The sequence below is a fragment of the Bos grunniens genome, chromosome 12 (assembly GCF_055505025.1).
Source record: "Bos grunniens cultivar Pamir isolate PY7600 chromosome 12, Bosgru_T2T1.0, whole genome shotgun sequence".
Lineage (NCBI taxonomy): Eukaryota > Metazoa > Chordata > Mammalia > Artiodactyla > Bovidae > Bos > Bos grunniens.
The window spans coordinates 81,811,422-81,834,001 of record NC_141176.1 but is presented as its reverse complement, the minus strand read 5'-3'; the positions used below and the strand labels follow the sequence as shown (position 1 = coordinate 81,834,001).

Genomic DNA, 22,580 nt, shown 5'->3' with positions numbered 1-22,580 from the left:
CTGTGTTCGCTATTTGTTGGCTCCAAGTAATTTTCTGTAAAGAAAACGGGCTTGGGGCTTATGACTCCACGTGAGCAATGTGGCTATGAGAAGGTGAGTCTCTGAAAAGGGAGGAAGTTCACGCACGTTTTCGTAAACGTGAGCAGATGCGCAGCTCTCTTGAACCTCCTCTGAGTGGCTGTTTCCCAGATGTTGGATTTTTTTTTCTCTCTTTCTCAATTTTGTGGATGGGGGAGCCCTAGTGTTCTACAGGAATGGCCAGATGGTGGGTCCATGCCCAGAGGGGCCCCCCGATGCCGGCGCAGGGCAGAGCCTGTCCCGGGCCTGCGGAGTCCTTGGTGCTGGTTGTTTGGTCACTGACTTTGGTTGCGTGAAGACCTGGCAGTGGCAGCCTGTCCCACGTCCCCCAGCTCTGCGAGGGAGGGCCTTTCCCCCAAACAGGAGCCCGGGCCTCGGACTGCACACTCTCCCCCCATCCACGCCTGCCACCTTGTTGGGAGATGGTGCTGTTGACTCCCGCGTGTGGGGACCAGCGTGTCCTTGGCCCTCGTGAGTTGCCTGCCACCCCTGGACTAGTGGGGCCCTCATTTCACTGCACTGATCTGTGTGGTCATTCAGCCACGTAGGGGGAGCCCCGTGTCCCCCCCACCCGTACCCCCACGGTGACAGCCACCCCCCAGCCTCCGTGGCCATTTGGAAGTCATCTGCCTCATTCCCCGTTGTCCTGGAACAGCTGCAGCCTCTGCTTCTGGGAGAGGGGAAAGAACATCTGTTCTCTCTGAGAGTGATTTTTAGTTTGCGAGCATCTGTCCTTGCGTTTCTGGGAAAAATAGAAACAGCCCGGGAGCCCTTTGTATCAGACCCCAGGGTGACCGCGGGTGGAAGCAGAACAACTGACTGGTGACTTGGTGGGTGGACTAAACGAATCCCCAAGTAAATCTGGCTGTGAAATCACAGGGGAATATATTTCATCTCACAGTCAATCATGGGAATTGAGCAGTCGGCTCAGCACCAAAGAGAACAGAAAACGTTGAGGTGTTTCGAAGGACGGGGACGTGGATTCCTTTCTCTCCCCGAACACACTACCCGGCTGTAACTGAAGAATATCCCTGCAGACACTCGCAGCTCCATTTTATGGTTTTCAAGAAAGCTGAATGAATTAAATTTCCAATTATGCGAAATATTTTACTTTACCAAAAAGAAACTCAGGTCTGTTTTCTGGCTGATGTTACTTACCTATGATTTAAAATAAGCATTAATTGTATTCCTAGTTCTGTTTAACAACCGATGTTTGGAGGGAGAGGGTGGGTTGATTTGGGAGAATGGCATTGAAACATGTATAATATCATATATGAAACGAATCACCAGTCTAGGTTCGATGCATGATACAGGATGCTTGGGGCTGGTGTACTGGGATGACCCAGAGGGATGGTACAGGGAGGAAGGTGGGAAGGGGGTTCAGGATGGGGAACGTGTGTATACCCGTGGTGGATTCATGTTGATGTATGCCAAAACCAATACAATATTGTAAAGTAATTAACCTCCAATTAAAATAAATTTATAAAAAAAAAGAAAAACCCAAGTGAACTTTTTGGCCAACCCTTACCTCTTCTGCAGATTCAAACCTTTGACATTATCTAAACACAGCTGATATATTTAGATACAATAATTATAATTAATTATGCCATATTGGGCTTCCCAGGTGGCGCTCGTGGTAAAGAACCTGCCTGCCAATGCAGGAGACATAAGAGATGCAGGTTCGATCCCTGGGTTGGGAAGCTCCCCTGGAGAAGGGAATGGCAACCCACTCCAGTATTCTTGCCAGGAGAATCCCATGGACAGAGGAGCCTGGTGGGCTACAGTCCATGGGGTTGCAAAGAGTCTAACACAACTTAAGCGACTTAGCACTCACAGTTATGCCATATGCTTTTTTTTTTTTAAACTTATGTTGTCCAAGTTGGAGAAGGCAAGGGCAACCCACTCCAGTATTCTTGCCTGGAGAATTCCATGGACGGAGTATCCTGGTGCGCTAAGGTCCATGGGGTCGCAAAGAGTCGGACATGACTGAGCGACTAATCACATCATATTGTCTAAGTAAATTTCTGGGGGGAAGAAAAAAGGTGTCCTGCGATGACAGCCCTTACTTAGATCATGTAAGGAGGAGCTGCTTAGCCTGTAACTGCAGAGAAGTTTCCGGTGGGTGAGGGGAATGGACTCCTCCCCACCCACTGTCACGCAGCGCGAGCGGGACTTGAAGGTGTTTGGTGAATGAGGACGTCAGAATGCAGACGTGGACTGCTCGGGCCAGGCCCTTTGATCGAACCCTGTCCGGGAGCCGCACAGCGTGCCGGTCATTTCTGACTGACCAGTTTGCCAGTTGCTGGATGGGAAACAGCGTGGCTCCTCTCTGGGCATCTGTACGGAGCTGTGTGTATGGAGCTGTATGGCATTTGTATATATGCTGCGATGGGGTCTTCTGGCCAAGGCAGCAGTGGAGCCGGGGGAGGTGGTGATTGACGTCACGGTCAGGTGTAGGGGACCAGAACCACCGGCCTCGTCAGTGACCTCAGGTCTGTGCCCCGGAAAGGCGTTGCCCGTCTGATGCATGCACAGCTTCACTGTGTCCAGTCGCCCATCGTGAACAAACTAACTGTAAATCGAGTACCTGCGTCTGTCTTGACTGTTATTCTGGAATAGAGCTGTGCAGAAGACAAAAGTGAGTGAGGTGGCCGGGAGGTGCGGAGGAAGAGGAGCAAGAATTCCGGTGGCAGAAATGTCTCCTCAGTACAACCCAGCTCTGAACAGACAGCATACTGAGAAGTCCCTTCCTTCGGAAGCGGTTTACTGTTGGGGTGTGGTAATTACCCTGCAGGATGGAAATAGAAGTATAAATACATAAGAGAATTCGCCACCTGTGCACTTGAAATAATAGCATCTGTTATTCATGAATATCCTAATTCCATAAATTGTCTTAACACTTAAGGCTCCTCTTCAATTTGCAAACCACAGTAAAGTCTTCTTTCTCAGCTGTGTTCACCCTTAGGCTTGGTCTTGTCCCATCTTTGGACTGGACCTTTATCAGAGAATTCTGCACCCTAGCAATCACTTCTTTTGGTTTTATGGTTTTGTTGCAGATATTTCTGATGTCTGTTGTGTTGTCATCATTCAGTCACTCAGTCCAACTCTTTGTGACAGCATGGACTGCAGCACGCCAGGCTTCCCTGTCCTTCACCATTGCTCAAACTTATGTCCATTGAGTTGGTGATGCCATTCAATCCTCTATTGCCCCCTCTCCTCCTGCCCTCAGTCTTTCCCAGCATCAAGGTTCCTTCCATTGAATCAACTCTTCACGTCATGTGGCCAAAGTGTTGGAGCTTCAGCTGTAGCATCAGTCCTTCCAGTGAATGTTCAGGACTGATTTCCTTTAGGATTGACTGGTTGGATCTCCTTGCAGTCAGTTGGAAAGCATCAATTCTTCGGCACTCAGCTTTCTTTATGGTCCAACTCTCACATCCATACATGACTACTAGAAAAACCATAACTTAGACTATATGGACCTTTGTTGGCAAAGTAATGTCTCTGCTTTTTAATACACTGTCTGGGTTTGTCATAGTTTTTCTTCCAAGGAGCAGGCATCTTTTAATTTCATGGGTGCAGTCGCCATCTGCAGTGATTTTGGATATGATGTGCAATGATATGAAAATCTTTGCCTGGCAGAAGAATTACTCTTATAATTATTAGAAACACTTCACTTTTAGAAATAGTCCATTTTTAGCTTACCATGATTATGGCAGACTTGTTTGACTTGGCAGTTTATGCCCACTGACTGTTACGTTTGCTCTTGTATGGGGGGGGGGGAACGGGGGAGGGGGAGTCCTCCTCTTTCCCCTCCCCAGGCACTCCTTCCACACTCTCTCTTGTTTTGTTTCTTCTCCGTCAGATTTAGGTTGTGAGTTGTATTTCCCTGAGACCCTGTAAGGATCTTCAGGCAGAGTGCTTTTATCCATCTTAGTTTCCACCAGCATTCAGCACAGAAACGTTGCATTAACACATCTTTTACTGTGTTGTGCCAGGTTTGTGTTGATGCCAAAGTGCAGAATATCTCAGTACCCGTCTGGGGAGACTTAATTACTGAGACTCACGCACGCAGTTAGAAGGCAGCCTCTTCCAGGAGAGAGACTCTCCTGACATGAACCCGAGAAGAGCATCTGGGGGACGGCTCCGTGTCCTTTCCAATTTACTGCAGGACATTAGGGCAAAAGTTCTTCTTCTTGGCACAGGGGAGCGGGGTGTGGGAATGCCGCAAGTCCCAGGCGCACATTATGTAAATTGAGGTCCTTTTCAGGCAGTCGGATTAGAGTTGGTTGCTTTCTGAAAGGAAAGTGGTTAAGAGCAGTTGTGTTAGAACATGTTTCCCTCGCTGGCATCCTTTAGAAGTTGCTTAGCGTCTGTGCTGTTGGTTCCTGTGGTTCTTGCTGTTTCGGTGTCTGACTCAGCATTAAGTCTGGGCTTGAGTCCCAGTCGCCTCCCCGCCCTGCACTCGGCCAGGTATGCAGTTCGCTGATGACCTGGATGCGTGTTTTCTGTGTCTGTGAGTCTGTTCCGGTTCTGTAGATAAGTTTCTTTGTATAATTTTTTTTTTTAAACTTGACTCCACATGTGAGTGATATGATACGTGTCTTTCTCTGCCTGCCTTTACTCCGTGTGCTCATCTCCAGGTCCATCCACGTGGCGGCAAATGGCTTTGTCTCATTCTTTTTCATGGCCGAGTAGTATTCCATCGTCTGTGCGTGCCACACCCTTAGCCGTTCATCTGTCGATGGGCATTTGGGTTGCTTCCATGCCTTGGCCTTTGTCAGTAGCGCCGCTGTGAACACAGGGGGTGTATTACCTTTTTGAATGATAGTTTTGTCTGGATGTATGCCAAGAGTGGGATTGCTGGGTCATATGGAAACTCTTCTGTGTTCTAAGGCACCTCCGTACTGTTCTCTGTAGTGACTGCACCAACTTAACATTCCCACCAGCAGTTTCCAGGACGGTTCCCCTTTCTGCACATCCCCTCCAGCACTTGTTACCTTTTTAATGATGGCCATTCTGACCCACGTGAGGTGATACCTCACTGCAGTTGATTTGCCTTTCGATAGTTGTTCGTGGTGTTGAATACCTCTTCAGGCGCCTGTTGGCCGTGGGTTTTCTGATGGGTCTTCTCATTTCCTTCTCTCGCTATTACTTCTGTAGTGACAGCCATTGATTAGACAGGCCTCTCCTCTGAGCACCCACGGCATTTGGTCCCACCACAGGTCGGCTGGTGGTACTTATTTGGCCACGTTTCTGTCATGAAAAGTGATTCATTTAGGAAAGGAGCCTGGGCCCTTTCACTTCAGAACTCCCCCATGACACTGTGTGTGTGGCAGGTGTGAATCACTGAGGATGCTGACGTCTGTGGGACAGAGGAACAATTAAATCAGCTTTTGTCGAGGTCAGGGATGGGGTTCTTGTGCCTGGAGTACAACTGGAAGGTGCCGTGATCGTCAGGGCGTTGGTGTGACTAAAACAGGGTAGGGGTTTGGCCTCGAAACCAGTTTCTTGCCTCCTAGTGTCACAAGCCTCCCGGTGGACCTGGGTTCAAATGGGACACTCTGTAAAGTCCGTGTGGTCATAACAGCTCAAGTTCACGGGCACTTCGGTGTGCAGGGCTCACCCCTGAGGTGGCCATCCTTCCTTCCCTGGAGCAGACGGGAAGCTGGACATGGCTTCAAACCTGCTCTCTGGGTCGCGGAGCTGGTGAGGGCCAGAGGCAGATCCAAACTTGGGCTGGGAGCTCTGCGTTCACGCCCAGCATCTTCGCAGAAGGCACCTTTGTTTTATAAACCGTTGGCTGGTTTACTGAGACCTCCTGCACTGTTGAGACCTCCTGAGCCCAGCCTTAACTTGCAGCGCAGATGCACAAGCAGAACTTATTTCATTTCAGAATTCATACTATAATGTATCCTTGTTAAGCTGCCGAATCTGCCCCTTTTCTCATTTACCTTGTTTTAACCTTCCTGTTGTCTGAATGTCTGTGAATGTGGGGAGTGCCGGTTTCAGTCACCAGCTCCAGACGGCACAGGGCAAGTTGGCCTGTCAGTGGGATTGTTGTAGACGTCATGTCCACGTTAAATTAGTCTCCACAAGCAGAAATTGCCAAAAGCGAAATGAAAAGACAGATGAGGACATTGCTGTGTTTGTGGCTCATGTTATAGGGAGCTAGCTGCTTTCTCTAATATTAGGTCAACAGAAAAGCAGATAAAGGATATAATAAGGGCTTACAAAAAAGAAAACACACGTGAGTCAGACTCAAGCCCCGGTGTCCTCTGAAGCCTCTCTCCTTGGCTGGGAGGTACTGTCTTCCTTCTCCCTGCGTCATCTCGTGGTTGCCCCTCTGTGAGCCTGGGTCCTGATATCTCCTTGGGAGGACACCAGTCACTTTGGACAAGGCCCACCTGTGTGACTTGACTTTACCTTTCACCTCTTCATGAAGACCTTGTCTCCAAATACAGTCATATTTTGCGGTGCTCAAGGTTGGGACTTCAGCGTATGACTTTCGGAGCGGGACTACAATTCAGCTCCTAAGTTCCATGACACTGGTTAAGGGATAGTGTGTTGACAAAGCAAGGGGAAAAATTAGCACCCGTACACTGTTGGAGGCAGGATGAAACTGAGCCGACCTCTTTGACGAATCATCTGGCATTATCTGTTAAATTCAGGTGGATTCCTTTGACTCAGCATCCAGGAACTCCTAAAATGATACCTCTGGGAGGTTCTTAAATTGACAGCTGGCTCATGATAGCAAAAGAATGGAAAAAACATTGTCAGTAGGGTGTGGGTTGGTTATGGCTACAAAAAAAAAATTCCTTTATGGACAGGTATAGAGTGCTCTGAGGAGAAGCAAGGTATAGAACAGTGGCTCAGATGGTAAAAAAAAAAAAAATCACTTGCAATGTGGGTGACCTGGGGTTGGGAAGGTCCCCTGAAGGAGGGCATGGCAACCCCTTCTAGTGTTCTGGCCTGGAGAATCCCCACGTACAGAGGAGCCTGTGGGGCAACAGTCCATGGGGTTGCTAAGACCCTACTGAGCGACTTAGCCCACAACATTGCATAGCGAGTTATGTTTGGATGGAAGTGGAGGAAGGGTTCGTAGGTATCTGCAGAAGACAGTCTCTGACGTTACAGAAAACGTGATGAGAAGTTGGATGTGGAGGCTGGGCAGCCAAGGGCCAGGGGTGAGACAGAAACTTCCCACTCCACACACTTTGCGTGCGCGTACCAAGTCGCTTCAGTCGTGTCTGACTCCTTGCGGCCCCGCGGACTGTAGCCCTCCAGACTCCTCTGTCCATGGGCTTCTCCAGGCAAGGATACTGAAGTGGGTAAGCCGTTTTCTACTCCAGGGGATCTTCCCGACCCAGGGATCGAACCCACATCCCTTCTGTCTCCTGCGCTGGCAGGTGGGTTCTTTGCCACTAGCGCCACCTGGGGACACTTGGGTGCCTTTAAATGTTCAATCCTGAAGTTATTTATAAATAAATACTTTCTTTCCCTTATGAGGAACTTACGAGGTCATTCATAATTGACGTGGTTTGAGGTCATTTTTTAAAAAATGAAATATTCTGATTAAGATCATTCTTATTTTTAGAACTCTTATTTTTCTTAGAGTCATTCATGTGGGAGGTTTTATGAGGGCACTGACTATAGCTGGATCGTGACTGTGCTTGGTCACTTGGTCACCAGTTTGGTCCCCAAAACAGGTCCTGTGTGTCCCTGAGCAGACCTCTTTCTCAAGCACTCCGGCCTCAAGGCTTGTGGGGCAGTAATTATTTTTTCATTCTACCATAGAATGTGTATGAATTAGTGTTCCGGGTTTTATTTGGCTCAGAAATTCCCACGCAGGGAAATGCTATTTGGCCTTGGTAATTGGACTGCTTTGGTTTTATCAGGTTGTTCTGAGGCGCTTCAGGGTGATGCTGTGGCGGAAGCTGATCGCTCTTGGCTTGTTTAGTTCCCTGAGCAAAGCGCTTTCACACTCACGGTCTCATTTTATTATCAGATGAACCTCGAGGTTTGTTATTGCCATCTTTTTCTGGCCCACACACTCACAACCTGGCTGTCTCACAGTGAGTTGGTGACCAGCGCCCTGCGTGGAGGCTGCCCGGTGTAAGCTGGCTTTGCCAAGGGCAAGAGAGAGTTGTCGGTCAGCACTGCTGTGCGGTTAACACTTGAGGCGGATGGACATCGATCATGCAGTTCATGCACTTCAGCGGGGGCGACTTTGGCCCCCAGAAGACACTGGCCGGGTCTGGTCTTCAGGACGGGGAGTGCGCTGCTGGCCTCTAGTGGTCGGAGGCCAGGGATGCCCCTCAACACCCTCTCAGGCACAGGGCGGCCCCCGGACAGAGGTGATCTGCCGCAAATGTCAGTGGTGCCCAGGATGAGAAATCCCAATGGAGCCTGTAGCCCTCAGGGCCAAGCACATTGGCTTTCAGGGGAGGAGCACTTTGGGACTTTTGCTTGAAAAGAACCTGGGAAGCCGTGGGGCTTCAGAAGGGATGGAAGGAAGAGACACAAGACACAGAGGCTGGGGAGAAGGCTGGAAGACAGGGAGCACGCTGCCCACTGTCCCCCACCTGGAGATCTCCGAGAAAGGCATGCGGCCTTCCTGGGTGATGGGCCGCACCAGCCAAGCCACCTGTCCCCACCGCGCGTCTCAGAGCAGCAGGCCGGGGGGAGGTGGCCTGTCCCCGGCCCTGCACTCCGGGCGCCTCCTGGCTCACCCCCAGGGCCGGACCCAAGTGGCTGCTGCTGGCCTGGCCTGACCTTGAAGGCCGATTCCCCTCCGACCCTCCTGTGCCAGGTCACCTGCTGATGTTGTGTGAACACAAGGGGCCCCCCTTCGGAGCCCTGTTGCAGCAGGTGTGGAACCCGGGGCAAGGGGGTTCTGGTGCAGGGTCCCTCTGACACAGCCCCGTTTCCCCACACAGTTCTCACTTGGAGGTGCCTTACCTGCTGTTAACGTATTTATAAAATTTTCTAGTTCGAGAATCACAGTGGAAAATACCTTTAGGTTATTTAAAATATTTTTGTCTCTTTTTTTTTTTTGTTAAGTAATTTTCATTCTTTTTTTTTGGTCTTTGCAGGACACTAAATTGTGGATAATAATGGAATATCTTGGCGGGGGCTCTGCACTGGACCTCGTAAGTATCACGTCGGAGGTTGAACATGCAGCAGTGGTCTTGGTTGTAAAGATGAATCTGTTTACATTTCTGTCTCCCTCTTCAGTTGCATGAAAAAAGGGCCAAAATACTCCTTATAATAGGGATTTCTGCTCCTGACACGTTGCTGAAAAGTAGAGGTTCCCTGTGAAGCCAGGTTTTGCTGTATCATGGGAAACCAGTGAACTCATTCCACGCAGCCACGAGAGGTGTTGCCTGCTCAGTCTGACCTCAGAACAGTTTCTAATTTTCTAAAACTGGTTTGAAGTTTTGTGGCATTCAAACACCATCATTTTTTCCCATTTCAGATGGTAACTTCACTTCTAAAACTTGTGTGGAGCGTTTTCATTTATAATTCATTAGAATTTTTAAAAATTAAAATTTGGTTTCAGGGGTAAGAGACAGGCACAGCGTCACATGTGGGAGTGGTGGTCAGGCCACGTGTGAACGCACGTCTGTCTCCTGGGTGCGCATGCAGAGGGCCTCGCTGTACCCACAGTGTGTTTCTGGGGGACCCGACCCCTGCCGGTTGGCGGTGTCTCCTGCCTGGCCAGCACCCAGCTGCCTGGCCCCCACACACGGTAGTGGCAGCTCAGTGTAGGATGACCTCAGAGTCGTGGTCTGCAATTCGTTTCTCACGAACTGGTAAAACACGGTTACATGTTGGCCTCAGGCGATATGCTTAGGGATCACCAGCAGATCATAAGCATTACTTGGGTCATCCTTGAAACACAGTATATGCAAAACAAAGATTTTTAAAAGATCTCACACGGCTGTTTAGCACCTGATACCTCACCCCAACGTGGTCATGCAGTGAAATCGGCGTAATCAGCACTCTTTTTTCCCCTGCCCGCGGGGGAAGGTAAACCTCTAAAACTGTGTATTATAAAAGGCTCTGTACCCGTTTTAAAAAAATCACATAATGTTATAAACCATAAAAGCAATTGGTCAAAATAGAGTTTGAAAGGAAATTTCAAGAAAAAAATTTAACACAGTCCCAACAATTGTATTTAAATGGAAAGTGACAAAACAGCTGGATACACTTTATGACTCGCTTTGTTTTTGCATAAATATATGTATTACACAGAGAGCTTTCTTTTTTTTTTTTTTTACCCTTTTGAGAACTACTACAGAAATGTAGAAAATTGCCTCATTTCGTATAATTAGATTTACTGTTATCTTAAGTGAATTTCATTTGTGTCATGTGTGAAGTTATTTGTGGAGATGCTTTCCCAACGCTGAGCTCTTCAGAGCAGCAGTTCTAGTCTCTAGATGCTTTATTTATTCATTCCTAATGCCACCATAATTGAATTTATTTAGTGGCAACTTTCTTTGGATTTTTGAGTTGAAGTCTGTGAAATCATGGACATGGCAGTTTGCAAGGCAGCGTAGAATTCTCCTCTTATTAGAAAAAAATCCCATCTGGTGTGAGTCCCAGCAAAGAGCCATCCGCCTTCTTACATCAGTGGCTCCAGGCACCCTTTTTGAATGTCCCCAAATCATCTTATTTTAGTTGAGGAAACAGAAACATTCAGAAATTAGGTGTCCCAGCCAGCAAATGGAGCTGACCAGCTGCAAAGCCCTCTTTGTCATTTCTCTCTTAATCTCTTACGTTTTTTTTTCTTTGCTGTCCTGACTCCAGTCCTCAAAGAAGATGCACTTTAATAATAATGAGACACAAGAATTATTTATTTATGCTTTGAATGTTGAAGACTATCATTAGGATTATTTTGAGAGAGTCTATTAAGTGTTTATACAAGATTTTAAAAACTGGAGTATGGCTGCATATGACGGTAGTTGAATAAACGGGTTTGGGACATTTTGAAAAATTCCACCTTGCTTTATCTAGCGTCTGTGTTAAGGGACATGGTGCTGACGCACGTGTGTGTGTGTCTTTGGAGCGGCCCCTGTACGTGAGGCCCGTCGGGGAGAGATGACCGTGTCTTGTCTTGTTCAGGGCAGCGCTCTGCTGTTTGCTGGAGCACACAGGTCTCACTGGCGCTGTCCTTGCTGTAGAGACATAACTTCGTCTTCAAGCACCGGAGCTGCTCTAACGTGAGGCCACAGGCCCGATGGCCTTTTTCACTCTGCATTTTAGTCATCATGCCTTTTTACTGAGGCTGTAAGACAGTAGTCTCAATGACACCTTAGCCTGGGGCAGGAAGACGGCGCCTTCCTTCACCCAAGGTTACCTTTGAGCGTGTTGCGTAGCTAGCAATTTCTTTTCCTTTCTTTTCATCTGTGGTTGAGGTTCCGAGTGGAGGCAGACAGAGGATTATACTGCATGTGGGGAAGTGCTACAAGGAAGGGAAAGTAGCGTGAAGTCAGCTGGGAGAAGGGGAATGAGGATTAGCAACAGGGGGTCTGACATGGAGAGATTTTTCAGTGATCACAAGATGTCAACATTACAGCAGAATCTAAGGAATCTTAATTAAGAAGGAACTGGGCTACGTGAAGCAGCTGGACTACATAAGGGGGCTTCCCATGCGCACTGGTCAAGAAGTGCCAGTCAGGAGACACGATTTGATCCCTGGGTCGGAAGATGCCCTGGAGGAGGAAATGGCAACCCACCCCAGTGTCCTTGCAGGGAAAAATCCCACAGACAGAGGAGCCTGGAGGGCCTGCAGTCCACGGGGTCGCAAAGAATCGGATACGACTAAGTGCACACACAAGAACAAGGCCACGTGAACCGTCACTCAGTCAGGCAGAGATGCTTGACAAACTTAAAAAACGAGTATGCAGCATGAGTTTTAAGAAGCAGGGTGACATACGCATTGATGTTTAGGGCAAGCTGCTGTGGTGGCCGCCCCAAGCAGTCTCACAGGAGATGGGAAACTCAGTTCTCTCCCGCACGTGGGCTCACTGGCCTTCAGGCCACGTGGTCGTCAGGGCCCTGCTGCGGTGGGTGACTTCCTGTGGTCTCAAGTCCTTGTCCTCTCCGGCAGCCAGTGTTTGAAAGCCAAGACTAGGATTAGGAAGGGGCTCTTCTGCTTATATTCCTTTGGTGAGAGCTTGGTCATGTGGCCAGACTTGGTGGCCGCAGAGGCCAGCAGACGTGGTCTGTAGGTGGGCAGCCGCCCGCAGGCTGAGGGTCTCATAAGAGGAGGGAGGGATGACAGACTTGGGAGAGGGATTAGAGGTCACCCAGAGATAAGGAGCGACTTCCCCGGTGGCCCAGACGGTAAAGCGCCTGCCTACAGTGCGGGAGACCCGGGTTCAATCCCTGGATTAGGAAGATCTCCTGGAGAAGGAAATGGCAACCCACTCCAGTGTTCTTGCCTGGGAAATCCCATGGACAGAGGAGCCTGGTAGGCTATAGTCCATGGGGTCGCAAAGAGTCAGACGCAACTGAGCGACTCCACTTTCTTTCTTAGAGATGAAGAGCATTCTGCATCCTTCCCCCCGCCCCCCGAATCTTTGTTTTATAGAGATTATTGGAAGAGTTCCACGGTCCTCTTAACTGAAGAGACTGCTTGGAAACGTGTTGTTAGTGGTGGAGAAAGCGAGTCCCCACGAATTGAGGAGTTCTGTGCTCCAGGGAACAACTGGACGCCCTTTACAGTGAATTTTGACCCTCGAAGGGCCTGCCTGCTCTGTAAATAGTCTTTCTCTCCCCCCTGCCTGTGACTCACTGGTGGGCGGGGTCTGGGCCAGACAGAAAAGGGCATAACCATCCATGCATCAGTCAGAGAGCCAGCTCTCAGATGGTCCGGGGGAGAGGTTTCGGCTCCTGCCTCGCGTGGGTGAGACGACTCCAGGCTGTCATGCCCTTCCTTTCCAGATGCTTGATCGTGGGAGGGAGGGGGTGCAGCCAGATGTTGCGGGTTGTCCGCCCGGGTGACTGTGCTGGCGGAGGAGAGAGAAGCCCTGTGCGGAGACAGCGCTGTGGCCGGTGGGGTGAGCCTTCTGCGCTCCATGCCGGGGAGGGGGGCACATCTGCCAGCTCCTCTGCCTCCTCCTCCTCTTGCCCTCAGTTATGAGAAAAGTGCACTTTTCTTCATCTTGAGTATTAAAATTCCCACAATCTACGAACTCAGAACTAGACGCGAAGGCAGACAAGGCGGAGCTTCCAGACTTGTGTGCTTCGGAGCAGTCAGTGTGTTCCTTCAGAACAAGACTCCAAGTCAGATAACTTGGGGAGGAATTCGGTTCTGCAGATTGAGGTGTGTAGTGAACCGTCCTGGTCTGTGGTGACGGCAGGCAGGACCCTGTAGCCCACCAGGCTCCTGTCCATGGGATTTTCTTGGCAGGAATGGTGGAGTGAGTTGTCATTTCCTCCCCCAGGGGACCTTCCCGACCCAGGGATCGAACCTGTGTCTCCTGCATTGGCAGGTGGATTCTTTACCACTGAGCCACCATGAAAACCCCTATGTGTGTATACATGTCATCAGTTCAATTCAGTCGCTTAGTCGTGTCCAACTCTTTGCAACCCCATGAACCGCAGCACGCCAGGCCTCCCTGTCCATCACCAACTCCCGGAGTTTACCCAAACTCATGTCCATTGAGTCGGTGATGCCATCCAACCATCTCATCCTCTGTTGTCCCCTTCTCCTCCTGCCTTTAATCTTTCCCAACATCAGGGTCTTTGCAAATGAGTCAGCTCTTCGCATCAGGTGGCCAAAATATTGGAGTTTCAGCTTCAACATCAGTCCTTCCAATGAACATCCAGGACTGATCTCCCTTAGGATGGACTGGTTGGATCTCCTTGCACTCTAAGGGACTCTCAAGAGTCTTCTCCAACACTACAGTTCAAAAGCATCCATTCTTCTGCGCTCAGCTTTCTTTATAGTCCAACTCTCACATCCATACATGACTACTGGAAAAACCATAGCCTTGACTAGACGGACCTTTGTTGGCAAAGTAATGTCTCTGCTTTTTAATATGCTATCTAGGTTGGTCATAACTTTCCTTCCAAGGAGTAAGCGTCGTTTAATTTCATGGCTGTAATCACCATCTGCAGTGATTTTGGAGCTCAAAAAATAAAGTCAGCTACTGTTTCTACTGTTTCCCCACCTATTTGCCATGAGGTGATGGGACCGGATGCCATGATCTTAGTTTTCTGAATGTTGAGCTTTAAGCCAACTTTTTCACTCTCCTCTTTCACTTTCATCAAGAGGCTCTTTAGTTCTTCTTCACTATCTGCCATAAGGGTGGTGTCATCTGCATATCTGAGGTTATTGATATTTCTCCCGGCAATCTTGATTCCAGCTTGTGCTTCTTCCAGCCCAGCGTTTCTCATGATGTATTCTGCATAGAAGTTAAATAAGCAGGGTGACAATACACAGCCTTGACGTACTCCTTTTCCTATTTGGAACCAGTCTGTTGTTCCATGTCCAGTTCTAACTGTTGCTTCCTGACCTGCATACAGGTTTCTCAAGAGGCAGGTCAGGTGGTCTGGTATTCCCATCTCTTGAAGAATTTTCCACAGTTTATTGTGATCCACATGGTCAAAGGCTTTGGCATAGTCAGTAAAGCAGAAATAGATGTTTTTCTGGAACTCTCTTGCTTTTTCCATGATCCAGCGGATGTTGGCAATTTGATCTCTGGTTCCTCTTCCTTTTCTAAAACCAGCTTGAACATCTGGAAGTTCACGGTTCAAGTATTGCTGAAGCCTGGCTTGGAGAATTTTGAGCATTACTTTACTTAGCGTGTGAGATGAGTGCAATTGTGCAATAGTTTGATCATTCTTTGGCATTGCCTTTCTTTGGGATTGGAATGAAAACTAACCTTTTCCAGTCCTGTGGCCACTGCTGAGTTTTCCAAATTTGCTGACATACTGAGTGCAGCACTTCGACAGCATCAGCTTTTAGGATTTGAAATACATGTCATATCACATAGCAAAAAAAAAATTTCATCATGAGGGATTGATCTTTCTGCTTTCTTCCCCCCAAGGTTTAAAATTTAGATTTATTAATAAAAAGTTCTGGTGCAGGGGTAGCCTCGGAAATCTGTCAGCTCCCAGGCCTTCTCTTTGTGACAGCTTGTGTTTTGATACCCGTGGCCTGTGTTAAGACAGAGCCGGACTGCCCGGTCCCCTCCCTGGCAAGCCTTGCAAGGTGCCAGCTTTGGATTTCTGGCCTGACCTCCCTCCTTGCTCGGGCTGCAGGCTTGGCGAGGTGACCTCGGCCTTTATCATTGGCCCCACTTTGATTCATTCAGCAAAGTCGTTTTCTCTGGTTCTTTTGGTTATTATTTTAATTTTTTGGCGAGGTGGGGCATTCCTTTTAAATAGGTTTTAACTGTGTGGGCCAAATATCTGTTTTGAAATGAAGATTTCAATCTTGATTATTCTTGTTCATTTAACGTTGACTCTGTCCTGTCATCTCATACTTTCTCATCTAATTGTTTAACCTTAATCTTTTTTTTGTTTTTTTTTCTTGTTAGTTAGAACCTGGCCCTTTAGATGAAACCCAGATTGCTACTATATTAAGAGAAATACTGAAAGGACTTGATTATTTGCATTCGGAGAAGAAAATTCACAGAGATATTAAAGGTAAGAAAGCATCCTGTTTATGGTCCTTTGAAATCCCTAAGGCAGGTAGAAAGAAAGGTTTGTTGTAGTGTTTTAACTGTGCTTCTCTTCTCAAGGGAAGTGGTTCTGTGGGCATGAGGAGTGTGCCTTCGATGTGCCTGAGTGGGTAGGGCCCCTCAGGGGCTCTCACCCGGGATGGGTGAGGGGCTCTGAGGGGGTCTTACCCACTGTCTGCTCTTGTCAAGATCTGATGACTCTGGGGGGCAGACAAACCTGTTCGCAAGGGAGCAGACGGAAGTGCCGAGCAGACGGAAGTGCCCAGCAGCCGATGTCAGGGCGTCTTGGGTTTTATTTTGCAGCTGCCAACGTCCTGCTCTCTGAACATGGGGAGGTGAAGCTGGCGGACTTTGGAGTGGCGGGCCAGCTGACAGACACCCAGATAAAGAGAAACACCTTCGTGGGCACCCCTTTCTGGATGGCACCCGAAGTCATCAAGCAGTCAGCCTACGACTCAAAGGTGAGGCTGGCACCTGGGCTGGCGGGGTCTGTGGAGGGCGGGGGCGTCCCTCCTGGGCTCCAGCCTCACAGCGTATCCTGTTGGGGTGAAGCGGGCGCCTCGGTTAGAAACAGGGTTCTCCTGCCGCCTCAGTCAGTCCCTTTTACGTGTCTGGTCCCCACTGCTGACAGTGTCTGTCTGATGGGGCAGGGAACGTGGAGGGTCAGAGGCCCCGGTGGCCCACCTGGTGGAGGTGTCCAGGCAGAGGCCTGCAGGGCGCAGGTCTGTGGAGAAGGGCCCGGGGGTGCAGGGGGAGCCCGAGGAGTTGGTGAGGCAGAGGGCCTCGGACAGGAGGCTGAGCAGTATTTCAGGGACCAGGGCAGAAAGGATCCCCAGGAGAAACCAGTCACAAAGCTGGAAGGCCGGAGCCTGGGAGGAGGCGTACCTTTCATGGCCACTGCAGACCCTTCCTGTTGTTACATTTAGGGGGACCCCCACCCACCCACCCAATTGGGCTTGTTATCAGAGTCTCCTTAACTCCGGTCTCTCTTGCCTATCACGTGCTGCACTCTCCCAGTTTGTCCTGTCTTCTTTTTTCCCTATTGCCCTTCAGCTTATTAAACTGTTTAGTATGGGCTTAGAAAGCCTACCAGGACCCCCGCCTCCTGGATCTGATTTCACACCTGCATGCCAGGCCGCTCTGTCTCAGCTGCCTGGATGCAGCAAAGTCTCCACCTGGGCACCGAGCAGAGGCTTCTCTAAGCCAGGATTTCCAGGCAGACAAATAGTTAACTCAGATACTTCTACGTCCCAGACACTACTACTTCTCTTTAAGTGGAAATCTTCTCAATCCCTGGCAGATCTCCCCACCTTGTGAAACGTGGCACACAGAGCGTGGAGTGGCTTTCCCTGGGACCTGAGGTCCACGTGGTGAGCTGTCACGTGGGTGCTGAAGTTGCTGGGGGGCCTGTCCGTAAGGGCCGAGATGGCCCTGGCCCTCTTGCTGTTGAGGGCCATGACTTCCATAGGCTCATGGCCTTGGAAGCCACTGGCCAGTAATTGACGGTAGGTTTTCAGCAGAGCTGCCCGGCCTTTGGCGTGTCTGTTGCCCGAGTGCCTTGCCCTGTGGCATGGGTTTGCCCCTGAGGCTATGTCTGATCTCTTTTGGCCCTTTCCCTGGAGTCATAACATTTTTAAGACTCTACAGGAATTTATTCAGTTCGTTCTATTTTAAGCTGAGGCCCATTTATCATTGGCTTCCCTGGTGATTCAGATGGTAAAGAATCTGCCAGCAGTGCAGGAGACCCAGGTTCAATCCCTGGGTGAGGAAGATCCCCTGGAGGAGGGCATGGCAACCCACTCCAGTGTTCTTGCCTGGAGGATTCCATGAACACAGGAGCCTGGCGGGTTACAGTCCCTGGGGTCACAAAGAGTTGGACACGGCTGAGTGAGGTTCACTTTGACTTTTTTTCACTTTCTTTTATCCAGGTTCACAGGTCTAGATTTTTAGGCAGGGCTGGGACTAGAATCCAAGTTTCTTAACTTCTCTGATAACACCCCTGATGTTTCTCTTTTCTTCCTTACTGATAAGTTAGCTGGTCAACTCTGGCCCCCTGTGACTCAGGATTCAGATTTTTACCTTCTCAGGTAAAATCTCTTTTATTCCTCACTGCCCACTTCACACTTCCTCAAGAACTATCCAGCCTTCCTGAGACTCCCCCCTCCCCACCTTTCTGCCTGGGCGGGGTGGGGGGCCTGTCCTCGTGCTTACTGAGGGCAACGCTCTGCGCCATGGAGATCCCAGGACATCAGGAAGCTTGGCTGCCTCTTCCCTGGAGCTGTCTAGATCAGAATGCTCTTCTGTGGTCAGCAGATGCTACGGCATTCTTTTTTAGCCAGATTAGAAGATGCTGTCACAGACATACAGGAAATGCATGCTTGGTTGGGCAGCTTGAGAAAACACTTGAGACCTCTTGCAAACCTTTACTCACCTTACGTTAGACCCTGTTGTTGTTTAGTCACTAAGTCGTGTCCAGCTCTTTTTGCAACCCCACGGACCACAGCCTTCCTGGCTTATGGCAAAAAGCCAATTCTTTCGTTCACTTGGATCAGACCCAACAGCCCTTAGCTGGAACTCAGTGTGAAGAAGTTTGTGAAATGCGCCTCCCCGGCTTGTTGACACAGGAGGTGTGGGAAGCGCAGATAAGGCCCAGGGCGTGAGTGCGGAGCTTTGTCAGAGGCCTGCCCGCAGCACCTGACAAAGGGCTTCTGCCCAGGGGCCCCCTCCCACCCGAGGCCCGTCTGGCAAGGCAGTTATGCTCGCCTGAGACACATACTCGGCTTCTTGCTGGTGCCCGTCTCCTCCCCGCATCCTTAGACAGTCCCCCCACTGGTCTCTACGTTACAGGTAAAGAGCGTGTCCTCTGGGGTCCCTGGGGAAGCCGGGTGCTCCTAGCAGTTTCATTTCAGGGCCCACGTGCTGATGATTCTCAAAAGGGGAAGCAGGTGGGGTGAGGGTGGACTGACCTGCCTCCCCAGTGCCTTCATTGCCCTGAGCTTAAAGGGGCATCGGCCTCAGTGTTGTGTGTGTGTCTGTGTGTCTAGAACCGGCTTGGCACAGTCACCTCTGGAACCAGTACGTTTGGTCCTTTGTCATTCGCCCCAACTGAGAATGCTGATCTCAGGTCTTGATCTGAGCCCGGCATTTCTAAGCCATGTTAGTTCAGAGGCCTTAAGAACCTTCTTCATCATTATTGTTCTCTTTAAGATGACTTAGTGAAGCTTAGTTTAAGATGCCCGCAGGCACAACCGTGGAGCGGGGGCTTGGGCCGAAGACCTTTCCATCTTTTCCCCCTTTCTCTGTAAGGGGAATGATGTCTGCGGGTGGGCTGGACTGGGGCGGGGACCTTGCCCCCTTCTGTGCTCATTCCATTCTGCCCCTGCTGTGGCTGAGCCCAGCGCCATGCCCGGTAACTGACGCTTCAGAGCCAGTGCGGCGCTGGGCGTCGGGGGCTCTGACCGTGAGCTGGTTCAGGGGGGCCGAGAGGGTGTCGGGCGGCACAGACGCAGGCTTCTCAGCCCTTTAGAGATGAGCCAGGAGGAGAGGAGAGACATTTGTGCTGGAATTGTCGATCGACTTCTCTGCTAGCAACCCCTGTGGAGGCTGAGTGGCCAGCACTGGTGTTCTCCTTGTAAACAACTTTCCCCTTTTTTGGTCTCAAAAGCAGTACTTAGTCTTTAATCTGGAAAATACTGGAAAAAATGAGACAAAAGGAAAAACATCTGTAGGCCCAGTACCCGAGCACAAGCTAAGTTATTTTGGTGTCCAGTTGCGTCCGAAATAACTGTTTGCAGTCACCATGGTGAAGGATGAAAACAGGTGATGTGTTGATGGAAAAATAAAGATGAGTGGAGACACAGTAGGACCGGCCCATCTGTTGGAATGTGTACAGCCAGCTGGGCCACTGGGTACGTGACCAACCCTCCCGTCCCGATGGCAGCCCATGGCCTCCCCGGCTCCATCCTCAGGACCAGGAGTTCCCACCTCCTGGCTGGGAGGGATGCACTTTGCACGTGGCAGAAGGATGTGAGCGGAGAAAGCATCCAGCTTTATCCCAGCGTGAGGTGTGATGGTGGGGCCTCGTGTTGCTACGGAGTCGGCCACAGACGGTTTTTATACCTCTTGTGCTACTTACTGTGTTTCTGAATATTGCGTCTTATTACATAGTTTCTTATTAAATCCATTTTGAGCTGTGTTTTAACTAGTTATAACTGGTACTTGGGATTCTCCGTGTTTTTTTTTTCCCGTCTTCCTTTTTTTTTTTCCTGCTGCCCCGCACACTGGGTAGTGTCTTAGTTCCTTGAACAGGGGTTGAACCCATGCTCCCTTCAAGGGACTCGTGGATTCTTAACCACTGGAAGTCCCCCTCTTGTGGTTCTTCATAGAATATTTTCTATACATAAATGTTTCAATGCCACTTAAATTGTATTTTGTCTGCAGAGATGTAGCCAGGTGACTTTCACTTAACTCGGTGTTACTGCAAGGGTTTTGAGGGTTGCCGTTCACCGGTGGTCCCCCACTCGGGTCCCCTCACCCCCACTGCTCACAATAATGGGTAATTCTGTGTTGTCATTTTTAGGAGAATGCTACGCAGCACTAACCACATACGGAAAGAAACTCTGTTCACGAGTAAAAGCTGCAGTTCAGTTGTGATTTTTGACTTAGTCTCATTGTAGAAAACCACTGCTTGCTTCCCTGAATAGCTAATTTCCCAAACGGTGGTAAAACAGGTCTCCTCTTACGCCTCAGTTTCAGCTGCTTTGGAAAATGATTGCCCTCTCCCATATAATTCTTATTTTAAAATCCAGATACGTTTTTACATCTGATGTCGTAAATCCTAGATACCGTAATAGACAAACTCACTTGATTCTCTATCAGCGTCATTGGTGAATATTCGATACTTTAGTCAAGTTAATGTGTCATAGCAAGATAGTCATTCTTTTAAGGTTTTAGCATAAGTAATGCTGCTTTTGAATATTTTAGGCATCCCTTACCATTTTCTAAATATAAAATGTATTTAGGATCGATTCCTAGAAGTGAAATTAGTTGGTTTTAACAAGTGTGGGTATTTTTATGACTTCTGCATAATGCCGAATTGCTTGCCATTTACTCAAGTGCCAGTCAGGGTTTCCACGTTAGTCAGCAGGATGTTAGATGAATGTGGGGGGAGCCTGCGGGCAGGAAGACCACTCCGGAGCCCCCACAGAAGCCTTAGGGACAGAAGACAGCTCTGAACTAAGCTGGGGGCAGGAGGGGTAGGTGGGGACCCAGGGCGCCAAGAGGTCAAGAGCCACACACCTGGCAGCTGGTTGATTTAGGAGGAACCAGAGAGACGTTCCAAGGGCTGGGCCCAGGCTCCTGGCCTGGCGCCTGGGAACAGGGGTCTCATTTCATCCTGGTGTGGCTTTAAGGGCTGTGCTGGCTTCTAAGCATCTCTGGACGCGGTGGCTGCAAACGTGCCGTGGTGCCCGGACACGCCAGCTCCACTGACCTCAGGTTGCCTGTCCTGTTGACTCGGACTTAAACGAACGTGGAACGTTTCCCACCTCCGGCAGCAAAGGGAAGAGGCGTAATCGTCAGAGCCGGCTTCCACGTCGAGGCGGAAGATGTTGTTATTACACGTCCTCCTGTGTGTTGCCTTTTTTGAAATTACACCAAAAGCTTTATGTTTAACAAATTTTTTCAATTAAGAATGAGTATCTTATTCAGGACCTCAGAAGCACATGGAGGGTTTTTTTCCCCTCCTAGGAAGTATGTTTCTTTGAACTGCCTCCCCCTAGGGTGTAACTGGCTGTGCTTTGCTGTTGCAGGCGGACATCTGGTCCCTGGGCATCACGGCCATCGAGCTTGCCAAGGGGGAGCCGCCGCATTCCGAGCTGCATCCCATGAAGGTCCTATTCCTTATCCCAAAGAACAACCCCCCGACGCTGGAAGGGAGCTACAGCAAACCCCTCAAGGAGTTCGTGGAGGCCTGTTTGAACAAGGAGCCGAGCTTTGTGAGTGTCTCTACCTGGGAACGGTCGTCTCCCCCCACGGGGGCCTGATGGGTCTTAGTGGCCTGTTTTCCTTCTGTGCTTTCAGCGGCCTTTGTGATCTCATTTCTTTTTCTAAATGGGTATGATTGATTTCTCTGAAGTGGAAATGCTTTTTATTGTTATTTTATCTTTTTAAGGCTTCAAAGTCTACTTACCGTCTTTCAGATTTTCTGGTGTCTCCTACCGCATTGAACTTGAAGACTGTTCTCCTTAATATTCTATGTGGAATCATACATTTTTAATATTTATAGTGGAAGGTTGGATTATTTTTAGCTGTTGTCGTAACCACAAAGTCCGGCCTGAGAAACAGCGGCTAAATAAGTCTTTAAACGTTTTCAGGTTCTTCTTGGCATGTGTTAGGAAGGAAAAGAGGAATGAGACATAAATGAAGTCCTGCCTTGCTTTCCCCTCTTCCTTCTGACTGTCTCTGCTGTTGAGTTGACCCTGGCAGAGCCATGTGGCAGAGAGAACTACATGGCTTCAGCCTCATTTTCTCTCTGAATTAGGATATTTCTTTCAGAGTTGTCTGTGTATTTTAGTGTTGCATGTAACACTGTATGTCCTTGTTTGGTTTCTGAATTTTTCCAGCAGGGTTAGCCAAGGTCAGGCTGAAACTTCTGAACTTGTGTCCCCACCCCCAACCCTCCTGCTCCCTACAAAGAACTCTTATCTAAAAATACGCTTTTGTTGTTCAGCTGCTCAGTCGTGTCCAATTGTTTGTGACCCCCGAGGACTGCTTCCCTGTCCTTCACCATCTCCCATAATTTGTTCA

At 49.3% G+C, this 22,580-nt stretch overlaps 1 protein-coding gene across 10 annotated transcripts in view; it reads left to right on the top strand.

Annotated features, from left to right (window-relative positions):
* Positions 1–22,580, top strand: part of STK24 (serine/threonine kinase 24) — a 145,171-nt gene that overhangs the window by 108,839 nt on the left and 13,752 nt on the right. For all 10 annotated transcript variants that reach the window (XM_086330354.1, XM_086330347.1, XM_086330350.1 and 7 more), the window contains 4 exons: positions 9,171–9,227; positions 15,630–15,738; positions 16,077–16,234; positions 21,584–21,769. In XM_086330354.1, coding sequence (XP_086186480.1) covers positions 9,192–9,227; positions 15,630–15,738; positions 16,077–16,234; positions 21,584–21,769 — 489 coding nt within the window. In that variant the 5' untranslated portion in view covers positions 9,171–9,191. The remainder of the gene's footprint in view (positions 1–9,170; positions 9,228–15,629; positions 15,739–16,076; positions 16,235–21,583; positions 21,770–22,580) is intronic.